At 42.0% G+C, this 27,898-nt stretch overlaps 1 protein-coding gene across 29 annotated transcripts in view; it reads left to right on the top strand.

Annotated features, from left to right (window-relative positions):
- The window catches only part of TSPAN4 (tetraspanin 4), a 413,364-nt gene that overhangs the window by 108,958 nt on the left and 276,508 nt on the right, over positions 1–27,898 (top strand). For 6 of the 29 annotated variants that reach the window (XM_053981263.1, XM_053981260.1, XM_053981262.1 and 3 more), the window contains one exon: positions 13,415–13,478. The exons of the other annotated variants lie outside the window; for them this stretch is intronic. In XM_053981263.1, the coding sequence (XP_053837238.1) occupies positions 13,457–13,478 (22 nt within the window). In that variant the 5' untranslated portion in view covers positions 13,415–13,456. The remainder of the gene's footprint in view (positions 1–13,414; positions 13,479–27,898) is intronic. 29 annotated transcript variants of the gene reach the window in all.

Below are 27,898 nucleotides of genomic sequence, written 5' to 3'. Positions count from 1 at the left end.
GCCACAGGGCCAGTCAGTGCGTTTTAGTTGTGACAAGCTCTCAGCATGGTCTGCTGCAGCAGCCACAGCTTTGTCACACACACAAGACCAACACTTCTGGACCCTCCCCATGTATTCCTGTACTCCCTGTATTTCCTGTGGTGCCTTCTGGTATTCTTTGTCTTTGTATCCTACTGGATATAAAGATTTACTAGCTTGCTGTCTCCTGGGATTAGAGAGAAGAAGCATGCACTGCCCCTCTGGCATGAAATGGGACATTTAACAGGGACCATTTCTAGTACTCATGCATAGTTTTATCATCATCAGTACAACTGAAGGACAGCAAGTGCTGCTTTTAATTCTTGACTTGGAACCTGTTTGAAGGTTTAGGGCTTGTATGACAGATGTAAACATGTGGCTCTTGATAACAAAAATAGTGAGGACATGTACCTGTTCTTCTGTGTCCAGATTCCAGCTGGCTATGTATCCTCTTTCATGGAACACGTATTTCCTGAAGAGTGATTTCAGTTATTACCACTGTCAATTAGATAGCTGCTAATTGTGGATCAGTCCCATCCCTTTGCAAAAAGTGCCTTTTGTGTACTGCACCTGGAAAATATAGATGTGAGCTTGGAGATTTCAAAGGCTAACTCTGAGATGCCCCAAAAGAGCTAATATTCTCAGCTTTGGACCATAGCAAATGGCTGAAATACTGGAAAACTCTCTTATGCATTCAAAATCAACACAAATTTTATTAATACATTATATTTTGTGAAATTTAATCTTGCCCACACTAGAGCAGATATTACCCTTTCTATGTTTAATATGTCCCTGGACAGCGCTAGTAAGGAGAATGGGTTAACTTGTGGGTAGGCAAGCTGGAGTTCATATTTTACACTTCATACACTGTGTTGTATGGAAGGATGCTCCTCTGCTTGCTATACCAAAGCTTTAATACAGTGGAGGGGACTTGCCTAGCTTCTACTTTCTGTACTAGTTTAAGAGAGGCAGCTTCTGAATTGCCTTACCTTTTGCAATAATGTTTGTAAAGTACTTAATCAGCACATTTACAGTCACTATCTTCTTCAAATTTAAATATTTCCCACTCAGATAGTCACAGCTCAAAAGTCCTGCCTAAGGCAAAAGCATGCCCTAAAAGCCTAATGCAAGATAAATGGGCTCTCCTGGATGCTGAGTGATGAGAACTGGATGTATTTGAATAGTTCACAGAGACTGCAATTTTCATTGTCTTTAGGCACCTCTTGTAGATCTTTCATTCTCCTTCTTTGTGTTGTTCTTCTTCATAGTTACTGTAGTTCAAAAAAAGTTAACCTGCACTTGCATAAGGTGAAGAAACTACTGAACATAAAGATTTGAACTTCCCTAGGAGCTTTGACCGTGGTTCTTCTACACCTGCTCGTGTGCTTTAGTAGCTGGTTTTGCAGCTGACACCAGTTAGACTAACTTAGCTCCTGGGTGTAGGAGATAGGATAGCAAGGTAAGGATAGGTGTTGCATGCCTTTCTGTATAGTGAGAGTAGTCTTGGAGATAATTAATGGCAGTAGGCTGCCTGAGTCCATGTAGCTCCTCAAATCTGCTGGGATGGGAAGGTGACCAAGGTTAGTGTTGGGAAGAGCCAGCTAATCAGTGCCTTCCAAGCAGTGGACAACTCTGCATATACTTCATCTCTTTCTCCTCTTTAAATCTCAATTGATGCTAATACTATTGGGGAAAGATTTTTGAAATTTTTCATGAGTGGCTCCTTTACGTTTCTGTAAAAACTCTGAAGTTTCTAATTGCTAATCATTAGTGAAAAGCATGACCAGTAATTTTAAACCCTATTAATCTTGCTTTCCCCAGACTCCTATGTGCACAAAATAATCTATTACCAAACTGATGTGGTACCATTAACAGATATTTTTCATGCATTTTTGTTTTATGTATTTGTGGCCTTTCACACTGTTAGTGCACACGTGGGTGCTTTTGATGAAGCAGGAAGCTGTCTTTGAACTGTTTGAAATAATTGAGCAGATGTATGGCTCTGCCACACATCAGCTCAGTGCAAGGCATCCCTCCTGTGCAGTATAAATCAGGAGATTTGAGGAGCAAATATACAGTGCTAGACTTCATTTCCTCATTTGTCTTTGCCACCTTGTACTCCCCTGGGGGGGATAATATTTTGATGGATGCATAAAGTACCATTTACTTTAACATTATCATCAATCATCATGACAAAGGAGGGCAAGTAGTCTTTGTACCTGGCCTTGCCACTTGTTTAGTCATCAAACCCTTTGGAAAATGAGTGTAAACAACTTCTTTATTATGACTGTGGCTCTGTGATACAGTTTTTTTGACAGCAATACCTGTTTTAGGTACTGCTGCTCTACCTTGCACCTGTAAGGCATAGCAGCATCTCTATCTGATGTTCTGTGCAACTGCACATGCTGCCACCTTTCTCAGGGCTCCAGCTGGCTCACCTTTTTAGAGAAAATATATTTGCAGCGGGGCAAGTAGGTACGTAGGAAGGTTGGTTTTTTTGGTGTTTTGTTTTTGATTTTTTTTTTTAAGCTTCCTCAGTTCCTTGATTCCATTTGAAGAGCTGACCCAGCACGCCCTGGGAGGCGTGGGCCTGGCTGAGGGCAGATATAGCTGTGGGCTGGGAGAAGAGGTGGACTAGTTTAAGTCACCATTTTTCAAAAAGCAGTGAAATAAAAGCCTGTAAAAGAAAGCCTAAATGAGTAATCAGTATAAGTGTTGGTAGTGCTGCAGTACCATGGATGTAGTCAGGATTCTTTGTTGACAGCTTCTCTAAAAGTCCTTTAATTTTTCCCTTGTTAGGATGACTTCCTGAGGGGGGGGAAAAAAAAAGTAATCAGGAGAAGTGTGTTGCGTTGCACAGCAGCAGGGCATGATAAAGCTGTAGGCCAGCACTGTGAGAGGAGTGTCAAATTCAGGTTTGCACTCCAGGTCTGCTGCTCAGCTGAGAATTGAGGCAGCAGTAGCCAATTTTTATCAAGTGACTTTCTCAACATTATCCTTTCTTGATGACATAGGACAACATGTTCTTCCAATATATTTTCTTCTCTTTTTGCTTTTAGAAAGTCACTGCAGATGTGTCAGATTGTCTTTGCTTTTCCAAAGGATTCCTGTACCTCACAGAGTGATATTTGCTATCAGCATTAGGTTTTAATTTCTTTTTTTCATTTGGATTATAATCCTGCCTCTTCCTCAAGCATGGTCTTTCTCTCCATCGAAGTGGGGCAGCTGATGAGATTACTGAGAGTACTGCCTTGGTTTTTACTAAGTTGCTTCTTAGAGGCAATTTTCTTGCTCCTTGGGTGCCTATGGTATGATGACAATCTTTAGTAGGAAATCAATATGTCATGCATCACCAGATTCCTTTCTGGATAACATTATTTTGTGTTCACTTACGTTTTCAATATACACAAATGCTTAGAAACCCATTCAGCAGAAAAAAAGACGACCATAGAAAGAAATGTCAGGCTTATCATGCTGTTACTTTCTGCACACTTTTTCTTCCTCTCCCCTTTTTCCTTCCCTGTCCCTCCTCCCTATGCTAATCAACTAAGTTTATATTAATTCTTCAACAGTGAGTGTTGAAATACGTGGAATAGTTTCCTGCTGACTTGTGTGTCTGGACAGTGCGTGACAACAGCTGAACAGGTTTTGAAATCTGGAGCACTGGGAATTGAGTAGAACAACCTGGTTCAAGGAAATCTGCCAAGAAAGAACATAGTTTGTAATCTGATAGCTTTAAGCAGCATTTTCCATCTTGACTGATTGAGTCCTTAAAAATTTACCCCAAAGAGAGGAATGGATCTATGCCAATTCTAAAAAAAAAAAATCTGAGGGAGGGATTTGCATACTCAAATGTGGGTGTTTCAGGCACTAAAATTTCCACTTTGAAACTTATTATTTCTGACTTAACCTGTGTCAGACCTTATAGCCAGTGTCTGTCTGAGCACAAATTTAAAGCAAATTATTCAGCACATGCAGTTCCATCACGTGCTCTCAGCATAAGGCACAACAGCATTTTGCTGGTGCAAATCAGTATAATCAGTCCTCCAATACCCAGCCTCCTTCCTGTATAGCACAGTTTAATGCACAGCAGAGAGGCATTTTCTTCTCCATGAAGATTGGGAACCAAAACATTGGCCTTGCCAGAGGTGTATGGGCAGTGATCACAGGATGTGGGTGTCTCTCTAGTCCTCTGTGCATGTACACCAGGGGAAAGCCTGGCAAGCATTTGCCCACATTGAGATTCCAAACGAGACTTACAGCCATTGCAAATGGATGATCCCAGTCACTGGCTGAGCTGGCAATGATTAATTGAAACCCTTGAGATACAGACTGAGCAGATACAAGTGACCTTAGGTGACACAGAAATGAAGCCTTATCTGCATCAAAGAGAGGGTTCAGCTCATCATTGTCTGCTGTTACAAACAGCAGGAAAGGAGAAAGGCACAGAAACTAGCCCAGGTAAACTTTACCAAAAGAAGGCAGCTAGGAAGAAGCCCGCAATATATTTTTTATTTAAATCCAACAACTAGAATGCTGACAAACATTACAAACATTTAAGATATCATGAGGAGGTTTTTGACTATTTTTCCTTCAAATACCCTTTTTCAAGGATAATCTTTGTGCCTCTTAGTGTTTTGTCATTTTTCAGTTTTCTTACCATCCACTGTCAATGTTTCAGCTCCTGCTTTTACCTTCTCTTTATTTACCCTGATGTGTTCAGGGTCTGCACACACACAGTGGTTGTTACCCAAATTACTGGGCTAGTCAGTTAGCACTGGGCACTGCAGTCTGTCCTTCATTCACAAGCAAGGAAAGAAAAACTTCTGTGTCACTGACCTGCATACCTGGGCTTTACCTTACAGAAACTAGAGGGATTCTCACAAGTTTCCAGGTGTGGGAATTGTCTCTTACTGCGTGAGCTTATATTTGAGCTAGTGTGTTCAACTTGACTGGAGGTAGTGAGTGCAAGAATAAGGTAGAAAATATGAAGTGTCACTTTCCAGGCCAGAAATGTGTGGTACATGCACATGGACTCCTCCTCCAGTGGGCGAGCCTGGTTTGTGTCTTGGTTTGTGTGTGTGAAAGAAGCAGCTGTGTAGGAATCACTGCAATACCAGAGCTGGAATGCAGGTAATTATACATAACAGTAACTTTAGACTTCTTATTGCCTCGTAGAATCTTCCTGCAGGCAGAAAATTTGGCTCAGGCATAAGGATTTTCAGGAATGTTCTTCTTTTTAATGTGTGTGGTGGAAACTGTAATTTAATTTGTGTGGCCATCTTCCCTGTGGCTGTTGGAGATTGTTGCTTATTTCCCTGACAGTAGTGGCACAAGCAGTGCTTTACAGTGTTTCCTTGGATGATTGGATTCCTGGCAAAGGCTGTCTGGGATAGTAGGTCACAGTGAGTGAGGTCTCTCTTTTGCTCTAATCAGAAAAGGATGTGCCTAGAGGCTTGCTTCAAACAGCAAGAGAGGAAAGCAGAGGATAGAAATAAAATGTGAACATGACTGTGTTCAAAGTGGAAAATGTTAAAGGACAGGAGTGTCAGGAAAGCACCATTGTCGTCAATGGTTGATTGCTTTTCAGCTTGTGATCATGCAAAGCAAATCTCCCATAACTGTGGCACCGTGTGCTTTCCAGCACCCTTGATCTGGGGAACTCAGAGCACTGTGAACACAGATGAGTTAAATCTGCAGCGGTTCTGTGATGGAGGTGCAATCACCTCGGCTCTACAGATGGAAGAGAGGAAGAAAAGTTCAGGTGCTTACCCAGAATCAGTAAGACAGAGACAAAGGTAGGCTCTGAATGGGAGCTCTGGCTCCCAGTTGAGCATGCAGACAGCAATGAACCACACAGTGGCTATTAAGCTGGACTCTGCCTTTGCTTATGTAGTTGAACAAATGAAACTATTTTTTCCCTGAAGCATTGAGAACCCTGTAGCTCCTCTGGAAACCTGCTGGAGTAGTGATAGTTCAGCTGTTTTGCAAATCAGATTCTTGAGAAAAGAGTATTGCACAGAAGAAACAGCCTCAAGAGGGTAGAGTACTAGCAAGCTTTCTGAGGTCATTTGGAGTGCACAGAGCAGCACAGGATCAAAGTTGAGCAGAAGAGATAGGAGATAAGGAAATGACTGGGATGAGAGTAAGAAGGACAAATGAGAAATACTGGAGACTGGTGGCAGAAGACGACAGGTTTGATCTCAGAGAAGGAAATAATGGGAAAGTATGTATGGTAGCCTGGAAAAAAAAAAACAGCCTTTAAGGAAGTACAAAATTACGTAGTACAAGAAAGAAGAGATTTAGAGAGGCAGTATAAGCCTTAAGATAGGTGGGCTACTCAAGAACACAGAACCTTGCATTCCTCTTGTCTCCTCTCCTATTGATGTACTAAATGTTGTGCCCTTCCTGTGTGATCTTGTCCAAGCCCTCCGGGTACTGATCTAATAAAGTAAAAACAGTAATTTCTCTTAGTGTGCAATCAGCAGATTAAAAAAGGAGGGGAAAGAGTAAGAGGTGGGTGAAGACTGTGTAGTCTTGGTTATGGTCTTTATTCTTACAATCAAAATTTTACCCTGAAAGGATTCCAGAAATAAGTCCTTGTTGGCTGTTACAAACAAGAGTCTTATTCCTCATTCTTTCCGTTTTCCCCCTGTATCACTAATATGAAGCAGATATAAAAAGACGACAGCATCATAGGGTTTAATGTCTGACAGAGAAAATCAGGTATTGACTGATTTCAGATTCTGTTTTGCCATGACCTGGGTAGGGTTGCATAACTCCATCCTTTGTGAAGATTGGTGAAGAACTCTGGTTATGTTCTTTTTGCTACTACTACTATTATTATTATTACTCTTAAAAGTAAGTAAATGTATCTGTGTAAGAGAGACTGGATGAATGTGTGTGGGGGTGGAGGAGGAACTGAAACCTGTGTTGTTTGTTCCTGCTGGTGGGTCAGGGTTAGGCTCTTGGGCAGCAGTGGAAACCCTGAAGAAACCTCCTTTGAGGACTTCCTATTGGAGCGTGCACAGTATCGCTCTGTCACTGGAAATGTATCACTTGGGTGGAAGTCCTGTTCTTCTGCTGCACTTTCAATAGATCCTCTTTCTTACAGTGGAGCTTTACTACCTGGCAGCCCCTTTGTGAGAGTTACTTAACAGACAATATTCAAAAATGTGTTCTCAATAGAAGTGTTTGAAAAACATGTGGAAGTGGCATTTGGGGATATTGGTTTAAAGGTGGACAGTGGTGGCAGGTTAGCAGTTGGACTTGTTGATCTTAGAGGCCTTTTCCGATCTTAATGATTCTACAACTAAACAGCCTCAGGAGAACAATTGTAGTGCTGGTGATGCAAGAACACCAATCCAATATTTTTATGTTGCCATGGGTTTTCCCACACAGCCTTGAATAATTCAAATGGCCTCTCAATACCTCAGGTTGTCAGAAATGAGATGAGGAAAGTAGTACTACTTGGCTTTGTGGATGTAGGCTGATAAAGGTATTGAAGCTGTTGAGGTATCTAAAGGTAAAAGCTTTTATCTGAGACAGTAAATACGTCTGCCTGCTCCCAAGTTGCTTATGCTGTATGCCTTAAGTTAGGCATGGAGGCTTTTATAAATCAGTCCCTTGCAACTTACAGAAAATCCCAGCAAGGCAACAGAAAGCTGCTGAGTGGCTCCCCAGCATTCAGTACTAGTATTGGTAAAAAGCCAAGGGGATTTCCTGCAACACAATTTATTTTCTTGGCTCTTCACATGTGGTGGACATGCAGTTTACTATTCTGGTTAATCCTGCCTTTCTAGATGCACCTCAGAAAACATCTGCCAGCATCAGTGATGAATTACAAGGGAGCAGGAGGACCTGCTGGTCATGGGGATTAAAGATCAGAGGCTTCAAATGGCACTTTATCCATACTCCAGTGCTGAGAGTGAATCCCCCAGCATCCCCAGTACATAGAGATGTAATTGTAGGTGATCCTGAGTAACCCAGGGTGTGGGGAGCAGGCATTTCTTCAGATCATTACTGTCTGATTTTGTAATTTTATCATGGGGCTACCCTACTTCTGGCTTGCTTTAAGCCTGGATCTGAAAAGTGCTGTGATCTATTGTGATCTTTTAGAGAGCCAACAAGAATTCCAACCTAATATTTCAAAGCAATGAAAAAGTATCCTTTGCCGTCATGAAATTAATTCAGAACACAAATTACCTTTCAGTTGACTACTTCTTTGCACAGCTCTGCTAAGTAGTTTATCTTAAAGATGGGATTTTTAAAATTCTGTTTCTTCCTAAAGAAAGAACATGACCCTGATTAGGGTCATCCCTGGGGAATGAGCCAAGAAACTCTGGGCTAAAAGGAACAAATCTGTATTACCTGTGCTAGTTGTGTGTCTATGAATGTCTGTGTATTATCCAGAGGCTTACAAGTGTCTGTGTTCAGCCCACCCTCTGAAGAAGAATGAGGAGCCACAATGGGGGAGATCATTTGCATCTCCAACTTGATTTCATGTGCTTGTATCAAACCTTCATCATCCTGGGTGCCCCTACTTTGTTGGTGGAGCAGATGCTGACCTGAGCCCTTAGAGATGAAAGTCAGGAAGTGTTTTTGTCTAAGCCAAAGCATAGCTGGTGTGCTGACAGCTCCTTCCTTAGCCCTGACATGTGTGCTCTGACCACATGCAGAGGGTGCAGAAGAGGAGTGTTGGACTTGGGAATGATGGTAGGATCAAGGATCATTCCAAGGTAGCCTTGGAATAGCAGAGGACGCAGTGAAAAATCACAGTGCTTTCCAGCAGGGTCAGAGATGCTCGCGGCTTCTTAAGAACAGTTATGGATTAATAGAATGTTAACTGGGTAAAAAACTGGCTGGATGAGAGTGATGTTGAATGGAGTTATCTCCAGCTGGGGTTGGGCACTGAGGAATAGAGTGCATGACTCCTGTAAATGATAGTTGAGCCTGCCAAGTCATTTGGTTTTACAGGTGAATTGGGAAACATACCTGGACCTCGTAATGATACAGAGGGCATCTGTGTCCCTCACCACAGCTCGGATATTTGCTCTGTCAGCTCCTGCAGTGTTAACAGGAGCTCAGGCAGCTCTGGAGGTACTGTAGGAAAGCAGAGCAGCACTGAGGTGTATATATAGGAAGTCTGGATTTCCTGTGGCCAGGATTTCTGACTCTGCTGCAGATCTGTTATGTCACCTCGGGCAGATCTCTCTATTCCCCTGAATGTTTCTTTTCTCTCTTATTTATTCCTGTCATACTGCCAGGAGGGAACTGCATCGAGCCCTCTGTTGTACAGCACCAGGTTGTACAAGCAGCTGGGGTGTCCCAGCACATTCATCACACCTATAATGATAGGAAGGAGAGCACCCATCAGAAATATTTCCTTACCTTTTAGTTATTAGTACATTTTCTTTCTATTTTTTCTTTTCATTTTTTACTTGCTTGAAGAGGGAAAATAAATCAGCTATCTTTTATTCCTTTTACAGCAAATGACTCCTGAGAGGTCTGGAAATGTGTTTACTGCAATTACTCCATGCACAGAGGGGCCATGCTGGCTCATTTATACACCCACATACCACAGCTCAAACTTATCATTAGCTTGGCCTACGTCTTTTGTTTGTAGGGATAGGCATATGAAAGTACAACAGGAATAGGGCTAGGGAAAAGAAGAGGGGAAGAGGAGGCATTGCTGCCTGAAAATTGCTATCTCAGTGGTTTTATTTGTTGCATATGCAAAGCAATATTTTTATTCATTTTATTGTTTACCAGCAATGCAAGAACTGACGTGGACTCAGATGCACTGTGGCCTGGGTGGCTGCTTACGCCACTCAGATGAGGTTGGTTTATGGTCTTTGGCTGGCAGAGGAAGGGAGAAGGGTATGCAAGGGATTTTCCTATTGTTCAAGAGTAAGAGTGTACCCTGGAGAAAGGAACATGAAGTAGACACTGGGCCAGCCCTCTCCTCCTCACCAGCCTTGTCCCTGGTCACTTTTGCTTCTGGGAATCTCCTCCAGCAGGAGCTGCTGTGTGCTGGGACTGATGGCTGCAGGGTGACAGGCAGGAGGAGAAGGTGGGGGACATGCTGCTGTGTGATTTACATGCCCTCAGCAGGGGTTGTCCTTGGCCAAGCGCATCAGGGTGTTTGTGTGAGAGCTGAAATGCAGTCAAGGCTGGTTAGATCAGCATAAGGCTAATTTTAAATCCCAGATCTGCTGCCAGTCTTGTTCTGCATAGCTCCAGCCCTCCTGCTCCCTTTCATCTTGCCGCAGCTTCATCTTCCCCTTTCAGAGTTGTCCCCCTATTGCTCAGTGCAATTCCTGGGTGACTGGTTTTTTGTCCCTAAGCCTATTAGTGTGTTTGCAGCTCGTGTCCTGAAACTTTTTTTGCCCTTGTCAGATCTGTCCCTCTCACACAGCCAACTACAGAGTCTGGCAGCTCTAGGCCTCCTGCCAACACTTGTGTGGTGCTGTGGTCTCTCATGCAAAAAGCCACTCTTGTCTGTAGTGGTACAGGCTGACAGATGTTTTCACTTCTGCTTTTGCCCCACCCGGCTGTCCTGGAGACACAAAAAGCACACTGCCTTTTGGCAGATGGGAGAGATGTCTGCTGAGATCTACCAAAAGTCACACAAAAACTGTGGAATGAAGATATTAGTGCCATGTTTATTCCATCCCTGCCTCCCTCTGCAGTTTGAGATGCTGCAGGGGGCAGCCATTCCTGGTATGTCCGATCTTCATAATATCATCCAGCTTCCTTCTGTTCTGGCTCTTCCTTCTGTTGAAGGCTGTGTAAGAAAGCCTGGGGTTTCAGGGTTAGCAAGTAGCTCTGAGGAGCTGGGACTATTTATCACTGTCCACATGGCTGCCCCAGAGCTTGAACTCAGTCGCTTAGTAAGAGACTCTGACAATTTTAGTTGAAGGAAAAAACCCAAACTCCGAACATCCATTAACTAAAAGAGCTGTAATGACTTGTGTCTCCTGTGATTACAAGAGGACATAGAACACACCCCAGAGAGCAGGGATTCAGTGTTGTTCCAGAATCATTGCCACAACTCACGCTGTTTAAGTAATTCAAAGGCAGTTCGTTACCCAAAACCTTTGGTCTAGTGAATAGAGGTGAGGTATTTTGGATTCTTTTTCTGATATGTTAGATAGGATCTACTACGTAGACACATTTTTGTATTACTGTCTTTGACCAAAAAATTTCTGCCCAGAAAATCACCTTCATGATGTTGGGGTTTTTTGTTTGTTTTTGGTTTGTTTTATTGTTTTTTTGGAAGCTTCACCATGGTAAGAAAATTAATAACAGTGGTCTGTGTGCAATGCCATGGATTATTTAAGGTTCTAATGCCCATTCAAAGCTGTTGGTTAATTGAACATCACAGAGTTATAGGTCTGAGCTGCCAAATGTAAACAGGGTAATAGTTTATATTTATTTCACAAGATGAAATTCTGATCATCACTCATGTTTATTGACTGAATATCTCAGGGCTCAGTATTTTAACATTTTACAGTAAATTATTAATATTATGCTGAGGAAAAGGGGGATAGGTAGGCGTCTTAAAATTCTTTGTTGTGACCTAATCATCCTTTTGTACTAATGGCATTTACTTGTCATCCTTGCACGAAAAGGATGTATTTAGCAGATGTCTTGGCAGCATTGAATTGTATCAGGTCCATTGCTCTTTGCTGGTCTTTATTCTTTAAAGTGGGAGACAAACGATGCTTAAACCTTTGAATCAAGGAACAGTTTTCAGAAGTGCTTAAATGATTTAAGAGTGTGGTTCACTCTGGCTTCTAGTCAAACTTTGTGCTCTTTAATCTTCTTAAGTTCTTTCTTTCCCTCCTCCACGGGTTTGCTGAATCTGTGTCTCCTTAGCACTAACAGGGCCCCTGTAACTCATGTGTGAGTGGTGTCCAGCCTCCAGTACACTGCCTCGTCAGCCTGGTACAGGAGGAGATCAGTGTCTGCAGCTTACAGTGGGGAGTTAAGGCACTAGGGAGATGGAGTGAGTTGCCCCAAGCCACAAAGGGATTTTGAAGCATGGATACCCAAGTCCTACGCTGAACCCTGAGCCTGATTGCTCGGCTTCTCTACAGCAGGGGGTGCTGAGTGTTCCCTGCCAGGCTTTGCTAAGGGCTTAGGCTCTTCCTGACGTGGTCTGCTTGTCCACACGTGCAAGTACTTGCCAAAACTGCTGAGGTTTTGCTGTAAACTGAAGTGTTGGAATCGAAACCTCCCAGGACAGCACTCTGATGAATTACTCTGTGTAAATCTTGCTGAGAAAAGCAAGATAAGGAGCAGGCAGAGGAAAAGGCATTTAAGTACAGTGTCCCGCATGTATCATTTGTTATTTCCCTTATGATGTCTGACAGTGGAAGAGCATACAAAGTATAAATTTGCTGGTGTTGGGCTCTTTCCCCAGGTAGCCCTTCCATTAATGGTGTCATAAGCTTGTATTTGGTGAGCTTTGGACCACCTCTGTGGTATACATACAGGGCTCACCTGTAGGGTTTGGGACCTCTGAGCATGGATGGGGATTATAGGGGATTTAAGCAAGCAAAGATGTGAGCTTGAAAAGATGCTACTTTGAATTTTCTTAAGATGTTACTTCTTTGGAATAGACTGATGGCTTGTCTTTGGAACAGCTGTAGCCTTGCATTTAGGAGAAGTGGGGTTTCTGGGGTGAATGCCCTTTTGGGGCACAGTGGAAGCCTCAGCATTGGCCTAGGTTTTATGCCTGGTATTTTCTTTCTATAAACACTGTCTCTCTGCAGCCACTGCAGTTTGTGCTGTGAGGAGGTTTCCCATGGGGAAAAGGACTGGAGGGTGCATAGGAACATTTTTTTCAAATGAAAGCTTTTTCAAAAATGTTTAGAAAGAAATAATTCTGAGAGTTAGTTATTTCTTGGAAGTTTTTAACAATGAGGACAGTGTTCAGCATTTTGGCTGTTGGGCGTTTCTTTTTTTTCCTCCCCTAAGATATTGTTTGCTGCTGCTGCTGCTGTTTCTTTCCCTTTTTGTTGCTGGGTCCCTGGTTGTCCACAGTGTGTTGTGTGGGCTTAACAATGCTGTGTGTCTCAGGGATCATGCGTTTCAGTTATCTGGTCTGCGCCAATTGAACAGCTGTAGTCATCTGGCAGGTTGTGTTCCTGAAATGAAAAATACAGTTGTATTTTTTTTTTTTTTTGTTTATTTTCAAACCTTAATGGCAGTCAACACTATATATCTACCACATTCTAATTATGGAGAGTAGCAAAACCAATAAACCCCTAAAGTGTATATATATATATATACTTACATGTATAATTTTTTTTGTTGTTAAGGAAAATATTCTTACTGTCTTGAAATATTTTAGAATACCTTTTATCTATTTTAGGTTGCTTTATTTCAGATGATCTAATTTACTCTCCACAAATGATCAGGGAGCACTTGCATGCCAAATGTCAGCCCATCAGGTGAGTTGGTGGTGTCTCTGTTAAAATGGATTTGAGAAAGGAAAAAAACATACAGGCAGAGGAGGAGGGGAGAGAAAAAAGTGAGAAAGAACAGAACGAGCACCAGTGTCAGGGAAGAAGAAGGTATAGATGCTCCAGGCTAGACAGGAGCACCTACTTGCAGCCTGTGGAGGACTCATACAGGAGCTGGTGGATGTTCCCCTGGTATCAGTACAGACTGTGTGGGATGGAGGGGCTGAGGGCAACCTTGCTGAGAAGGACTTGGCAGATGAAAAACTGAATATGACCCAGCAATGTACTCTTGCAGCCCAGGAAGGCAGTCCTGTCCTGGGCTGCATCAAAAGAAGTGTGGCCAGATGAAGGAGGTGATTTTGGCCCTCTTCTCTTACAAAATCCCACCTGGAGTTCTGCATCCAGATCTGGAGTCCTCTGTCCAGGAGAGACATGGACCTGTTGGAGTGGGTCCAGAGAAGGGACACAAAAATGATCTGGGGACACCTTTTCTATGAAGACAGGCTGAGGGATTTTGGCCTGTTCAGCCTGAAGAAGAGAAGGCTCTGGGCAGACCTTACTGCAGCCTTTCAATACCTAAAGGGCTTATAAGGAAGATGGGAGTAGGCTACTTAGGGCATGTTATGATTACAGGAGTATTAGTATTTTTAATTATTTCTATTATCATTACAGGATTATCTTACCCCAGTAGGACAGGGACAAATGGTTTTAAACTAAAAGTGGATAGATGCAGACTAGATAAAAGGAAAAAGTTTTTGGTGATGAGGGTGCTAAAACACTGGAAGAAGTTGCTCAGAGAGGCAGTGGATGCCCCATTCCTGGAAACATTCAGTCAGGGTCTGGTTGGATGGAGCTCTGAGCAACCTAGTCTAGTTGAAGATGTCCTGTCTTATTGCAGGATGTTGGACTAGATGATCTTTCAAGTCCCCTTCTGACCCAAATCATTCTATGATTCTATGACAGCTTCTAACCGCTGTGCTGCTTGGGGTGAGGGGTAGAGTCTTGAGAAAAGCAGTGAAGTTGAACATGAGAGAGGGGAGAGGAAAGGTGATATTTTAATGTTTGTGGTTTTGTTTCTCTTTATCTGCATCTATTTTACTTTGCAATAAGTAATTTTCATCAAGGGATGTCTGTTTTGCCTGCTTTGCCTGCAACAGTAATTGATAAGCAATCTTCCTGTCTTTATCTCAACCCACAAGCTTTCTCATTCCTATTCTTACTATTTTTTCCATATTATTATTATTTCCATTTTTCCATTTTCCTGCTGAGAGGAGAGAGCGAGTGAGAGCCTGGGAAGGGCATTTGGCTCTTAGCCAAGGCTAACCCACCACAGTGAGCAGGAGGTTTAACGTCAAACTTAGCTGTTCTCGCACTTGAACAGTGCTGGGCACTGCAGCTGCAGCTAAGCTGCCTCATTTAAATGACCAGTGCAGCAGCTTGAGTCTCAGAGCTGGCTTCACATCTCCACCTGCTTGGGTGTCCAGCATGCTAAGAGGATTTTTAGTGAGAGCAGCCTGCCTCTTCAGCCTTTTCCTCCTCACCACTAATACAAAGTACTTCCAGAAATGTCTGAGTCTGCTCACTGTTCCTTATGGTATCCTATCCTGTATGTGCAGACATTGTATTTCTTCCAGGGGTCTTAAGCTTGATGCAGAGGGGAGACTTGCGGGCTTTTGCAAATAGGAGAGAGGACCTTGCTGGCTTAGTTGAAGTTAGAAGGGATGCATCTCTAAACTAGGTATTTTGGTAAGATGTTGTCTTTGATATAAAGGGGGTAGAAGCTGCCCTTGGTTACTTTGAAATGGGAGTTGGGTTCCATAAAACATTGCTTATCTCAAGAGATCAAATCAAACAAAATAATGAGGTTGTTAAAAAAAGAGAAAAATTGTTAGAAGAATATATCTGAGTTTAATTTCTCTTTTGACCTTTACACTTTTTTTGGCAGGAATAGGAGATCCACAGTGTGGTTGTGAGGGCACATAAAAATGCTTTCACCTTCATATGCTTTCCTGTGTGCTAAGACATTGGCTCCTCCATTGTTCCTCTTTCGCAGCTAAAGTAATCACCACCCACCTTCCTTTTGAGTTTTTCCTCTCAGCCTTTCCACTTTTTCTCCTGTATGGCCCTTTGGTATGCAGAATAAAAAATAATGCTGGAGGAAAACTGAGAACATTACAGAAGTTGAAGAGCAAGAAATGACAGAGCTTAAATGAAGTGAACACAGGTCTGTCTCAAGATGGAGGAAAATACCTTCACGAGTCCCTTGTGGAGAAAAAAATCTCCAAGTCAGATAATTAGGGAGTATTTTGCTTCAGGGTCCTACATAGAACTTTGATTAAATTAGCAGACCTAAAAATAATAGAGCTGGAGGAGCTGCTCACTTCACATCAAGGACTCTTGCACTGTCCTGCAAGAGCTAAATGCTGTGATTGGTGAATTTTTAGTGGGAGCTGGCAATGCTGTTACATCATTACATGAATAATGTTCTCTGAACTTCCTACTGTGCCTTCCAGCTGTGGCCCTGCAGGCAGGAGAAAGTAGCTATGCACGTGATCCATATCCAAATGGGCATATTTTTTTCCTGGTGAACTATATTGATTTTGTAAATATGCACTCAGTTAATTCAATGTGCAAATTCTGAAGATGTTTATTTAGCTGACTGCGTCCTTGTTGCTAACGTTTGCAGTATGGATTGTGCTAGGAATTGGGTGACTTCTGATTTTGTATGTAAACTATACATTAGGACCATTGTAGGCCAAGTCTTTATTTTCTGCATGTTTCTCTGTTTTCCTAATGAAGAGTACTGATTTATTTGCTACACTGCATTAATTCCCCAGACATCAGTTCCCTGACTCAGACTCGTGAATGGCTTCTAAGTTTGGTTTAGATGCCTGTGCCTGGCAGCATGGCATGTCTGGTTGTTCCTTGGTTGTCAGGAGTTTGGTGGATGCTGAACTCTGACCACAGCACTTGAAGTGACCAGATAGTTGCAAGCACCCCAAGTGTGTGAAAATTTGCTTGCCAAGTACTGCAGGTGCTTTTGCAAGCCCTTAACACCTAGCACATATCTTTGTTTTGTGAAGACAAAGATTAATACAAAGAGGTTAAAAGAAAAATCAAACCAAACCCAGCAAAAACTAAGATTTGTATCTGGTTAAAAGAGAGAAAGAGCATAGCTGTTCAGATAACCAAGTGTAGTCAGCAATCTCATTTACTGGGGTTAATTTTGCCTATAGTAGTGTTTGTGCCATTGGCAAAGTGACAGTTCTGTCACAAGAAACAGTTTTTGCTGAGTTCTCACCTGGGAGTGGGTGGGAGTCCAGAGGTACCAGATGTGTGAGAGCAGGAAGGGCTGAAGCAGTTCCAAACTCAGCATTTAGGCGTTCCCATGCTCTTCTGGAAAGGATGCTGTGCTTTTTAATGCTGTGCGATTAGCACATCATGAAGAGAGTAATTTGTGTGTTTGTGATTCTTTATTTGGTTTGGATTTTAAAAATTCTTTAATGCTTGCAAAATATAAAGAGGTGTACAAGTTGAGTAGCACTGAAATTGAGTTGAGTGTTGTAATGTGTTTGGGAAGGATACCTGAAGTCACTCAGTGGATGTACATATTCTGCTGCAGCCCTGAGTGCTGAATCCCATCACGGCAGGGCTCAGTTCATCAAATGGCATTCATCTCATCTGTCTCTAGCTGTCTAAAATTAAAGCATCTAGACCAGAAAGTGCTTCAGTCCAGCTATTCTGTGTGCCTATTTTAGGGTGGATAAGTCATGCTCAGATGAAGTGTGTCTGCACTGGCTGCAGGGTACATAGAGAACTAGTTTGGGTGCTGTATCTGAGTTCAGCCCTGAAGCAGCCCCACAGTCCAGGAGAGCTCGCAGCCTTATGGTATCATTTAAGACAGCAGTTGTGCTGATAAAGTTTCCACTCAGAACAGGACACGGGAACCTCCTTTTCCCCCTAAGCTTTTCTGGAATCAGGCTTCCAGCTCTTACCAGATGTCCCCTTCTGGCTCCAGCTGTGTCATCTAGGATGTCACTACCCATCAATGCTTTTCAGAGCTGGTGACAATCCCACAGAAATCTGACAGCAGGGCAGTCTGCAGGAAGCTGAATCTATCAATGTATTGTAAACAATTTGCAGCTTTTGGGTTGATCTGTCCTGATAGATTCTACCCAAAGCAAACCCAGAAGCACTTGCACAAATGCTTCTACCAGCAGAGTGACAGCAGCAACCCCTGGACAATAACTCCGGAATGTCTTGCTGCAGTTCCAACCGAGGACGCAGGGAATCTCAGCCTGGGTTCCATCCCCTGGACCATGCAGTTCTCTAGCTTGTGTCTCATCTCAAGCCTGCAGTGATGTTCAAGCACTGCTGTCTCTCAGCTGTGCATGTGATAGAGTGTTGACCTTGACACATTGTGCCAAGCTGAGTAAGGTGAACCATGAGGGAATGTGGTGTGTTTTGAGGGCAGGTGTAATGGATACCAAGGAGCACTTCAGACAGGGTAGCACTGAGAAGGACTGTGTCTCTCAGAGGCAGAGAGCACATACAAATAGCAAAGAGGTAGTTACACCAGGGGGGTTTGACAACAAATTAGTTTTCTGTAGGTGTTAGCAGATGATTTCTGTGCTTGCATGTATTCCTGCAGAGCCATTCTGTTTTCTCAGCCTTTACAGTCACAGATGTGGTGAGGCTATAAACAGGGTAATCTTGCTCATTCTTAATTCAGAATTTGGACTCTTCCTCGCTCCATTAAATCTCACATTTAACTTTTTTTGGAAGAGTTTTAGTCATAGGAACAGTGTTGGGGACAGAAATGGTACATTTAGTTCTGCTGAATGGATAGAGTATTAGATTGACAGTCTCTGTCAGTGTTTAATTGCAGATTAATAGGAGGTAATATGTCATTATGGCAGCTCGGTAGCGCAAGTTTTGGAGCTGCACACAAAGTCCAGGCTTTCATTTCTTGTTAGAGGAGGCTACTGTGACCCACTTTGCACAATTTCCTCTCTGTTCTCTTGTGACAGAGAATAGGAATATTTACAGTTCAGGTACTTAATGACTCCAGGAATATGATGCAAAGAGCAAAGGTATAATTTAAAGGGTATGAAGAGATAGGGAAGAACTGATACAATACAGGAATGACATAATTCCAACAATATGCTATAAGGAATGAAGTATCTATGAAAAGCTTTATGCTGTGAAATGAGCAACTTTCTGCACAACATCTGCCAGCAGATACAAAGGTATTATTTGTGTCCAAAATTAGTAGATCTCTTCAGCTTTACTAACCACACCATGAAGTCAAGGGAGGGACTATATTCATGGGGTGGAAAGTGAGAGCATTCCATAAATGGGTTATTGAAGTAACATTCCCAGTTATTGCCTAGTTGAGCCTCTAACAGCCAGTATTTTAATACTTCATGTCTTGCAGCAGATGCCTTATGCTGAGCAGGTTGATTTGAAGCTATTCTTACTGAGGACCACCTTGAAACGTTTACTTCCCTAAAAAGTACTTTACACTATAAGCAGCCCTCCTTATGTCTGCAGAAAAAAAATAATGCTATTTGGGAATGGAATAGATTGTGTTTTGGCCCTAGGGAAGGAGCTGAATAACGTGTTAGAAAGGACTTAATCACTTTAAGATGTAATAGATCTCCTTCAATTTGTCTTTCCTTGTAAGACAGCCTGTCAGTGTTGCTGTACAGGTACCAGGCACCTCCTCAAGAGTCACTTATTCTTGAACTCCGCAACTGACAGTCCTGCTTGTGCAGACTGTGCAGTGTGGAGTGTCATAAAGTAGAATGGATTTTTTTTTTTTTTTTTTGTGGGATAGGGAAAAGGTTCCTGTGTAGCAACAGGCAGAGGAGGTCTTTATCTCTTCCTGTCTGACTGGAGTCATATGGAGAAAATGTTAACCATCCCAGAATGAAAGATATGGCTTGGAAATATCTGTGGCAAGCACAGGACTGCTTTTTCTGTGACAGGTTTCAAGGCACCAGTTGTAATGCTAGTTAAAGGAGAAGAGGGAGCCTGTAGGTGAGGGGTTGTAGATGTGTGTGACAGATCTGCTGGGAATTTTGTCTCATGCTGTAGGAAGTATGGCTACCACCATGTTTGCTTGTGATGCACCATTTGTTTATGCTCCCGACACTGACATTTTACCTATTTAACTATTTTGCATGTCCAAGTTGTTCTCTGCTGCTGTAAAATTGGGAACTGGCAGAGCTTAGCAAAACTTTACTTGGAGCATAGCAAGTCTGTTGCTGAAGCTGCTGACCCAGATGGGCCAGGGATGCTTCTCTATATAAACGACATGTCTCTTAATAACCTGATGTAGTTTGGCCTTGAAGGCCCTTGCATGTGAGAATGTTTTGGACATGTGAAGTTCTGTGTGTTCCTGTGCAAAGAGCAACCCTACGATGCCCAAACCTCTGTGTCAGAGTAGCAGCCCAGAGAGAGCATTGCTGCAGCTGCTATTGCTCCCAATTCCTTACAGATAAGAGAGGATGCAGCTGCTAAGTTTGGGCAGTGGGGTAGCCAGGCTCTTCCTCCTCTCCCTGTTGGCCTGTGTGTCTGAATCACATCTGGGGAAAGAATCATGAGCAAGGCACCAGGGCTGAATGCAGTGCCACCATCTGGGAACAGAGATGCATCCTGCAGGGTCCATATGTGCTTCTTTGGGTCTAGCTGAGCTGGAAAGGAGGTGGCTGTGCACAGCCACCTGGCAAAGGTTGCTGCCTCCCTGACCTGTGGACAGAGCAGTGTGTGTGAGTACTTCTCTATCTCCTCTAGGCACAGTCAGGTTGCCTAGCTCAGGTCAATGATTTGTGTTGTTTCATATTAGCACTAATAATTTTTTTTTCCTAAGTGTAAATATATGGTTTTGACAAAAAGCAGCTCTTCAGGCAACACTGTTGGGAGCACCCAGGAAGGAGTTGCAGTGAGTAACTGAAAGGTGTGAAACTCTTTTAAAGGTACACAGGGATCTAGGAAAAAAAAAAGTCTCTGATGGCCTCAGATTCATAAGCCTCTGCCCTTTGCTCAGGGCTTATTTGACAGCAATGGGTGAACAAAATATTAGTGGATTGCTGGTAGAAGAGAAATTCTTAGACATAATAAATGTATGTAGCTAATACCACAGAAAGACCAGGCTGCTTCAGAAGAGCGGTAAGGTCCTAATAATGCCTTTGTTTAAAAGGACTGAGACGCTCTCTCACGTCTAGAACTGAGGAAAGTATTTATCATTAGTACCATGCTGCCAGATTTAGTAGTGTGAAAATAATGCAAACACTCATCTGTAATGCAAATGTTGACGTCTGATTAATATAGAAAATAACACAAGCAATTAATCCACAAGGGAGTAGTTCGTTATAAATGTAAATTAGATCATCAAAGGGTAAGCCACACACAAATAAAACTACCCTATAACATGATTAATTATTGAAATTCCAGTAAAAAAGGCATCTTTAACAATAGAGTCCTTGGAAGACATGTCATGTGGTTCATCAAGATTCTGGACTGGGTTATTTTACAATTCAAAAATTGATTAGCTTCATTATACATATGATGGGGACATTTATTCCATCTGAGATAGCATTCTGTTTTAGTAACAGATCACAGTCTTAGTACTAAATTGACTCATTTCTGATTTGTGTACACCCAATTTTTGCTATAGAACATCGTTTGCTTGGGTAACTCAGGAGATACCTGCTTGCATTGTTTTTCAGGGATAAGCATAGCCTTTACATAAATAAGAATGTTTGTACCTGCCTATGATCTTAATCACTCATATATTAATCACAAATAAAATGTTAGAGGAAAGGCTGTCCTTCTGGTCAGGTCATAGAGATTTCTTAAAAATTAGTCTCTCTTCTTGTCTCTCAGAAAAATTTTCAGGTGACCGTGAGCAGATAACTTTATCTTTGCTGTGCTTTGTTCTTTACCTTGGTTTTGAATGTTTCAGCTTAGTGATGTATAACATGAAATTATTTAAATGGTCTTCATTTCAAGTAATGCTAGGAATCTACCCTTGTAAAGTCTTGGTCACTTTTTAAAAGCTCAATTAAAGATGTTATTCTTTTCTAGCAAAGTAGAGCTTGCTGCTATTCAAATGCTGTTAAATGTTCAAGTGACTTCTACTTCGAAGATACACAGTATTTTAGCACTGTTTTGTAGCATTAAGGGCTAGGATCGTAATCTGCATCTTTCCTGAGGTTAAATTTTACATTTTCCTATTATTAGAGACCTACTTAGAAACTTGGCTGTTTCCCCCCCTTTCTATTCAAACTAGACTCAGTGTGCTTTACCACAGCAGTTTAAGTGCATTTTGCATGGCATCATGGTGGTGTGCTGAACACCCTGCAGAACTGGCCTTGTGAGACACCTTGCTCGTTATGCAAGGCCAGTTGGAGTTTAGATGCCAAAATTGGCCAGATAGAAACTTCCTAACACAGTTTGAGTGTTAGAAAACAGGCGTTCTTTATTGCAGAGTGTTATCACTCAGACGGTCCTTCCTCTAATTGAGTGCCCTGAATGTTGGCTAAGCAGAGATTTTATCATGTATACTGATTACATATTCATTAACTATTCCAGCTTACTTGATGTATGTAGATTACTTTATTTTACATGGTCACACCCCTTATTGGAAGTTCTTATATAGTTCTTTGGCATTCTCTTGACTTCTGTTTTATCAGTCTCATCTACTTTTCTCTATTTGATAAGAGTAAAATGTTGCTTTGTTCTACTGCGCTTATGAAGCCCCCCCTTTTCTTGAGATGAAGTTCCTTGTGGGAACTAGTCTCTTAATATCTGTTTTTCTTTTTATACCATAATACGTTACAACAAGCAAGCTAAAACACACATAGTAATTATTGTGGTGACAGTTATAAACTGATGTTTTAACCAAGTCCAGCTGGGTAAACCATGAAGTAAGTTTGCTCCAGATTTCTTCAGATCCCCAGGAGATGTTGTCTGGAGCTGTGTGTTGTAAAATCTAGGTTTGTTTCCAAATTTCCTGGATATCTGTAGACACTCTACCACTTTGACAGCAAAACAAGACTTAAACGTCTTGGATTTTTTGATTACCTGAAGGGATTTGGCCCTTTTAGTTCTGGCACAATGTTACCTGTGATTTTACTCTGCCCAGTTTAAATGCAGTCAAAGCTGTCAGTAGGAGTTGGAAAGGTCCCCTCCACTTTGACTGGAGCAGAGAGGTTCTCCAGTCTTTTAAGTAGACCCAATCTTCCGTTGGAACTCGTGTGGTGGTATGTCCAATCCCGTCAGTTTGGAGATCACCACTGCTTGCTGTAAATCCCATGAAGTTTTATGAAGAGAAATGAGGTAATTATTTAAGTAGACACCTCCTTTTAGGTGTGTGTCTCCTGGAGTGTGTGGTATGTGGTAGGGTTGACCATGTAGCAACTCATAGGGGCTTATTTTGCTGGTGGCCCACAGCTGAATTCTGACTTGCAGTACAGCAACAGGTAAGGCTTGGACTCCTGTCCTGGAGGTTTCCTGACATATTTTACCCAATTGCAATTTGTATAATTCATTCAGTCTACTTTGCCTCTAGCTTGGGGTATACTCCTGTAAGGACTATGAAGATCCCAAGCTATTCCTTCCAAGGCTTTCCTAACCTGTACCACTTCTGCATTAAAGTAGGAACTACTGACTGATGACATTCCCAAAGATACCTCGAATCTAGTTATTATTTGATTCAACAATATTTTAGTCACTTCCCTAGCCTGGTAGGTGTGAAAAGGAAAGGCTTCTGGCCACCCAGTAAAGTTATCCACCAGAGCTAGGAGGTGTTAACACCCCCCTTTTTTGGGTAATTCATTGAAATTAATCTGCCAATATTCACCCAGAACATTTCCAGATTTCATGGCTCCTAGCACTACTTTATAAGCTGTGTTAGAGTTGTTTCTTTTATAAACTATACATTTGTTGGATTTGTGATTGTACAATCTGAGCTGTTTTAAACCCAATTATAGATGTTTGCAAATGTTTCAAAAGTTTTTCAGTACTCTAATGAGTGGCTTTATTTTCACAATCCACTATTTCATGCAAGATTGGGTTCTGGGACTATTACTTGCCTAGTTGGAGTAACTGCCCAGGCTCGTGGATCAAATTTTTCTTCTAAGGTTTCAATTAATTGACAGTCCCAAGCACTGTACTGATTTTTCCACTGGGAGAGTTATCTCTAGCAGGGGTATTAATGATATGTTTTTTAACGTGCCTTTTTCTGCAGCCTCTTTGGCAGCCTTATCAGCTAAATGATTCCCCAGTTCCAGTTTGGTCTTGCCTCCTGGGTGTGCACTGGGTGTACATAATAGCAACCTCTGCTGGTTTCTGGATATTTTCGAGTAAATCTGAGATTTGTTTTTCATTTTTGATTGACATGCCTTGAGATGTCAAAAGGCCTCTTTTCTTTCCAGATGGCCCTGTATGCATGCAGCACTCCAAAATTTCTGTGTTTTGAATCAGTCCAAATGTTAACTCATTTTTCTACTCAATTCCAAAGCTTTAGTGAGTGCCATTACACATTGGAGGGAGTGTCCCTGATTTGATTACCTCATAGTGTGTAGTCACTGCATATCCAGATAGTCATTTCCAATTTTGGACAAAGCTGCTCCCATCAGTAAACATCTCTCAATCAGGACTTGCCAAGGGTCGGTCTCCCAAGTCAGGTCTGCTGGAATACACTTCTTCTGTACTTTGTAAGCAGACAAAGCAAAACATAGTCATACTCTGGGGTTCCTTCTACTTACTGGGCAGATAAGAACATAGCAGGGTTAATGATAGAAGTTGCTTTGATTGTCACATTGTCTCACTCCAGCAAGACTACCTGGTATTTCAGCATCTGGCTGGGCCAGTGGCCCTCTTTTTGCTTGAGTACTGACTGCAGCATGTGTGGCACAAAAATGACAATCCCAAAGTCAGTTTTCAAGCTTCCTGGATCAAAGAACAATAGCTGCTACTGCCTTCAGGCAATTAGACCAGCCTTGACTGACGTTTAGTTGCTTTGTAAAGTAGGCCACAACCCTCCTCTGCTTCCCAAGGAACTGCAGCAGCACTCACAGTGCTATGTAATGTCGTTCATAGGTAAATAATTCGAACAGGCACATGGGGTCCCACAAAGTAGGGCCTGCATAAGGGCTTGCTTGAATTGTACAAAGGCAGTCCATGAATCATCAGTGCAGGCTATAATGTCCTTCTGAGCTGTCTTCAAGACTCATATAGTGGCTTTACTAGCAGCCCACGATTGCTAATCCACAGGAGATACCATCCCACCATCCCACAAAATGTACATAACTCTCTTACCATTTGTGCCACTGGGTGTTGGTAAATTGCTGCTTTTCATTCCTGTCGCAGCCTCCTTTGTCGTTGGAGAATTTAGAATCCCAAGTGGGTTACTGTGGTCCGGAATATTTCTGCTTTGTCTTTGGATCCTCTATTTCCAGTTAGTTCCAGAAAATTCAGCAAGGCCACAGTCTTATCCGAGCATTGCTGTTTAGTTTCAGTGGCTATCAGGATGTCAACTGCACACTGTAACGAGACTCCAACAGGGTTCTGATTTTTCCATTCCTCCAGTTCTTTTGCCCATTGATTTCCAAATGTGGTGGGGCTATTTCTCTGTTTGGATTTTCCCATTCAAAAGCAAATAGCTCTTGACTCTCAGTACTCAAAGGGATACAGAAAAAGGCATCTTTGAAATCTAATACAGTAAACCATTTTAATTTTTCACTCAAGGTTGCTAGTAAGGTATAAGGATTTGCTGCTATTGGGTGTATATTTTCTACTATCTTTTTTATGGCTCTAAGGTCCTGTACCAGTTGGTAAGCCTTTCCTTCAGTTTACATTCTTAACTGGCAGAATAGGGGTATTAAATTTGGATTCACATTCCTTTAATAAGCCATATTTTATATATTTTTTGAAAAGGGGTTATAACCCCTTATGACCTCCTATTTTCAAAGGGTATTGCTTTTGCCTTAGTGGTACTGCTCTAGGTTTCAATTTCATTCTTACAGGCTGTACTGTTTTGGATCACCTGAGCACCTCTCCAGCTCACGCTATCAGGATCATTGCATCCTCAAGTGATACTGGCAAATGTATCACGTACAGTTTCAGAGGCTGTAATGCAAAAATAGAGGCTTCCACATAATTAGATTCTGGAATAATAACCAGTATTTCGCCATTTTTAAATTTGATTTCAGCATTTGGTTTTTTGCAAAAATTCTCTCTCAAGGAGAGGCTTTGGTGAATTGGGTAGATGCAAACACTGGTGAGTCGTCCACTATTTTCCTAATTTAAAATGAATGAGTTGAAAAATGGCTGAGTTTAGAATTCCCTGTTGCACCAACGATTGTTAGCGAATCATACTCAAGTTTCCTCTAACTGTATTTAGCACTATGTTACTAGCTCTTGTATCTACTAAAAATGCTACCTCCTCATTTTCCTCCTCGTTCCCCAGCTTAGCTGTAATCAGAGGTTCTGCCAGGGAACAATCCTCCAGTTCCCCTCAGTCAATGACAGTCACAGGCTGGCCATATCCTTGTCCTCTTCCTTTCCTTGGGGGCACCATTCCTCTGGAAATTCCTTCATTAACTCCAGCTACTTTTTGTTTAGTTATTTCTTGCTGGTTTTCGCTGTTCTGAAAAACTCCCCAAGCAACATCTAACAGCTTCCCTATATCATACTGGTCTTGTCCCTGAGCCTGTTGTAATTTCCTTCTAATATCATCTGAGGATTGCCTCACAAATATGGGAGCTAATTGAGTTTTTCCTTCCTCTGTTTCAGGAGCAATATTAGTATATTTTTGAGCTGTTTCTTTCAGGCAGTTTAAAAATTCACTAGGTGATTCCTTACCATCCTGCTTAATTTCAAATAATTTTGACATACTGATAGCCTTTGGTATGGCATTTCTAATTCCATATAGTATCCATTGTTGATATCTATTTAATCTCTCTCTAAACATGGGCACATTAGGGTCCCACTTGGGATCCACAGAGGGGAAATTAATGTCCAGTGTACCTGACAAGTTACCTATCAAAATCTGCTCTTCCACAAACCTTCTACTGGTTTTAACAATCATCTCTCTTTCTGTACTGTCAAACAACATTTCTAATATAGCATCTATATCCTTCCTTGTAAGGATCAGTCTGGATCCTGACGTTTTATCATAATTTCAAATGCTTTTGCCATTTTGTCTGGGTCATCTCGATCGGTGCCAGGCATCAACTTCCAATTATTAAGGTCTGTTATTGAAAATAAAACGTCTACTGTAATTGGACCTGATGGAAGGCAGCTGCTCTCAAATCTCTGTGTTTAGCTCTAGCTGTCTCTGCAGTCGGACCAAAACCCTCTGTTCCTTGATATATCCTCTCTAGCTCTTCTGTCTTCACCTCTGCTCCTCGATACATCCTCCCTGTCCTCTCTACCTTCTTTTCTAGACCTGATAAATTCACCTCTTTACATGCCAGTTCCCTCATAATATCAGTCTCAGCAGCCTGGTTTTCTGTTCCCCCATCCAACCTGCACTTAGGACTGACCATAACATTTAAATCATCCTTCATACTGGGGAGATGTTTAGAACAAATTTGTCCTGTGCTGCACATAGAACAACAATGTTTTAACCATTTTCCTTGATTCTCCCTTTCAATAGCCAGCACAAAAGGGTCTGAGGGGGCTGGATTCAAGCCACAATCTTTCTGCCATTCAGGATGATTCCGTAAAGTGAAAAACATATCAGCGTACATAACCTCATCCCATTTCTGTTCCCGTCTTAAAAACAACATTAACAGTGTATTATAATTCAAGGTTCCATTTTGTGGCCACTTTTCTCCAGAGTCTAGTTGGTACAATGGCCACCGCTGATTGCAGCACTTAATCAAATTCTCCCTGGTCGCTGCTCCCCCAGGGGGACCTCCAATCTTTTTCCAGTGTTGCAAAAGGCAACCAAATGGGGATTTTTTCACAATGCCCCTTTTAGATTATCCACTGCCCGTCTCTGAATAGTAGACTCAAAATGCTACAATACAGATAAAAATGCAAATACAAAGCAATTATGGATTGATAAAACCAAGTCAAAAAGCGAATTCTGGAGTATGAAATAACCCACCCAATGCCCTGGAAGAGCTACACGTCTTATATGGGCAGGATTCTCGAAAGAATGCGTTATTATCAAATAGGATCTTACCTGTGTCCCAGACTGGTCCGGGGATCTGTGGTCTTCTCCAGGAAAGTTCCGGTGCCGGCATGAAGTTCCAGAGATCACTCGGATCCATGGGAGATCAGGCAGAGTGCCCCATTAGGAGTTGCCAAAAATGATACCAAAATTGGCCAGACAGAAACGTTCTAACACACTTTTGAGTATTAGAAAGCAGGCATTCCTCACTGCAGCG

The sequence above is a fragment of the Vidua macroura genome, chromosome 6 (assembly GCF_024509145.1).
Source record: "Vidua macroura isolate BioBank_ID:100142 chromosome 6, ASM2450914v1, whole genome shotgun sequence".
Lineage (NCBI taxonomy): Eukaryota > Metazoa > Chordata > Aves > Passeriformes > Viduidae > Vidua > Vidua macroura.
The sequence above is the reverse complement of the archived record's forward strand: the minus strand, read 5'-3'. Positions and strand labels throughout refer to the sequence as shown.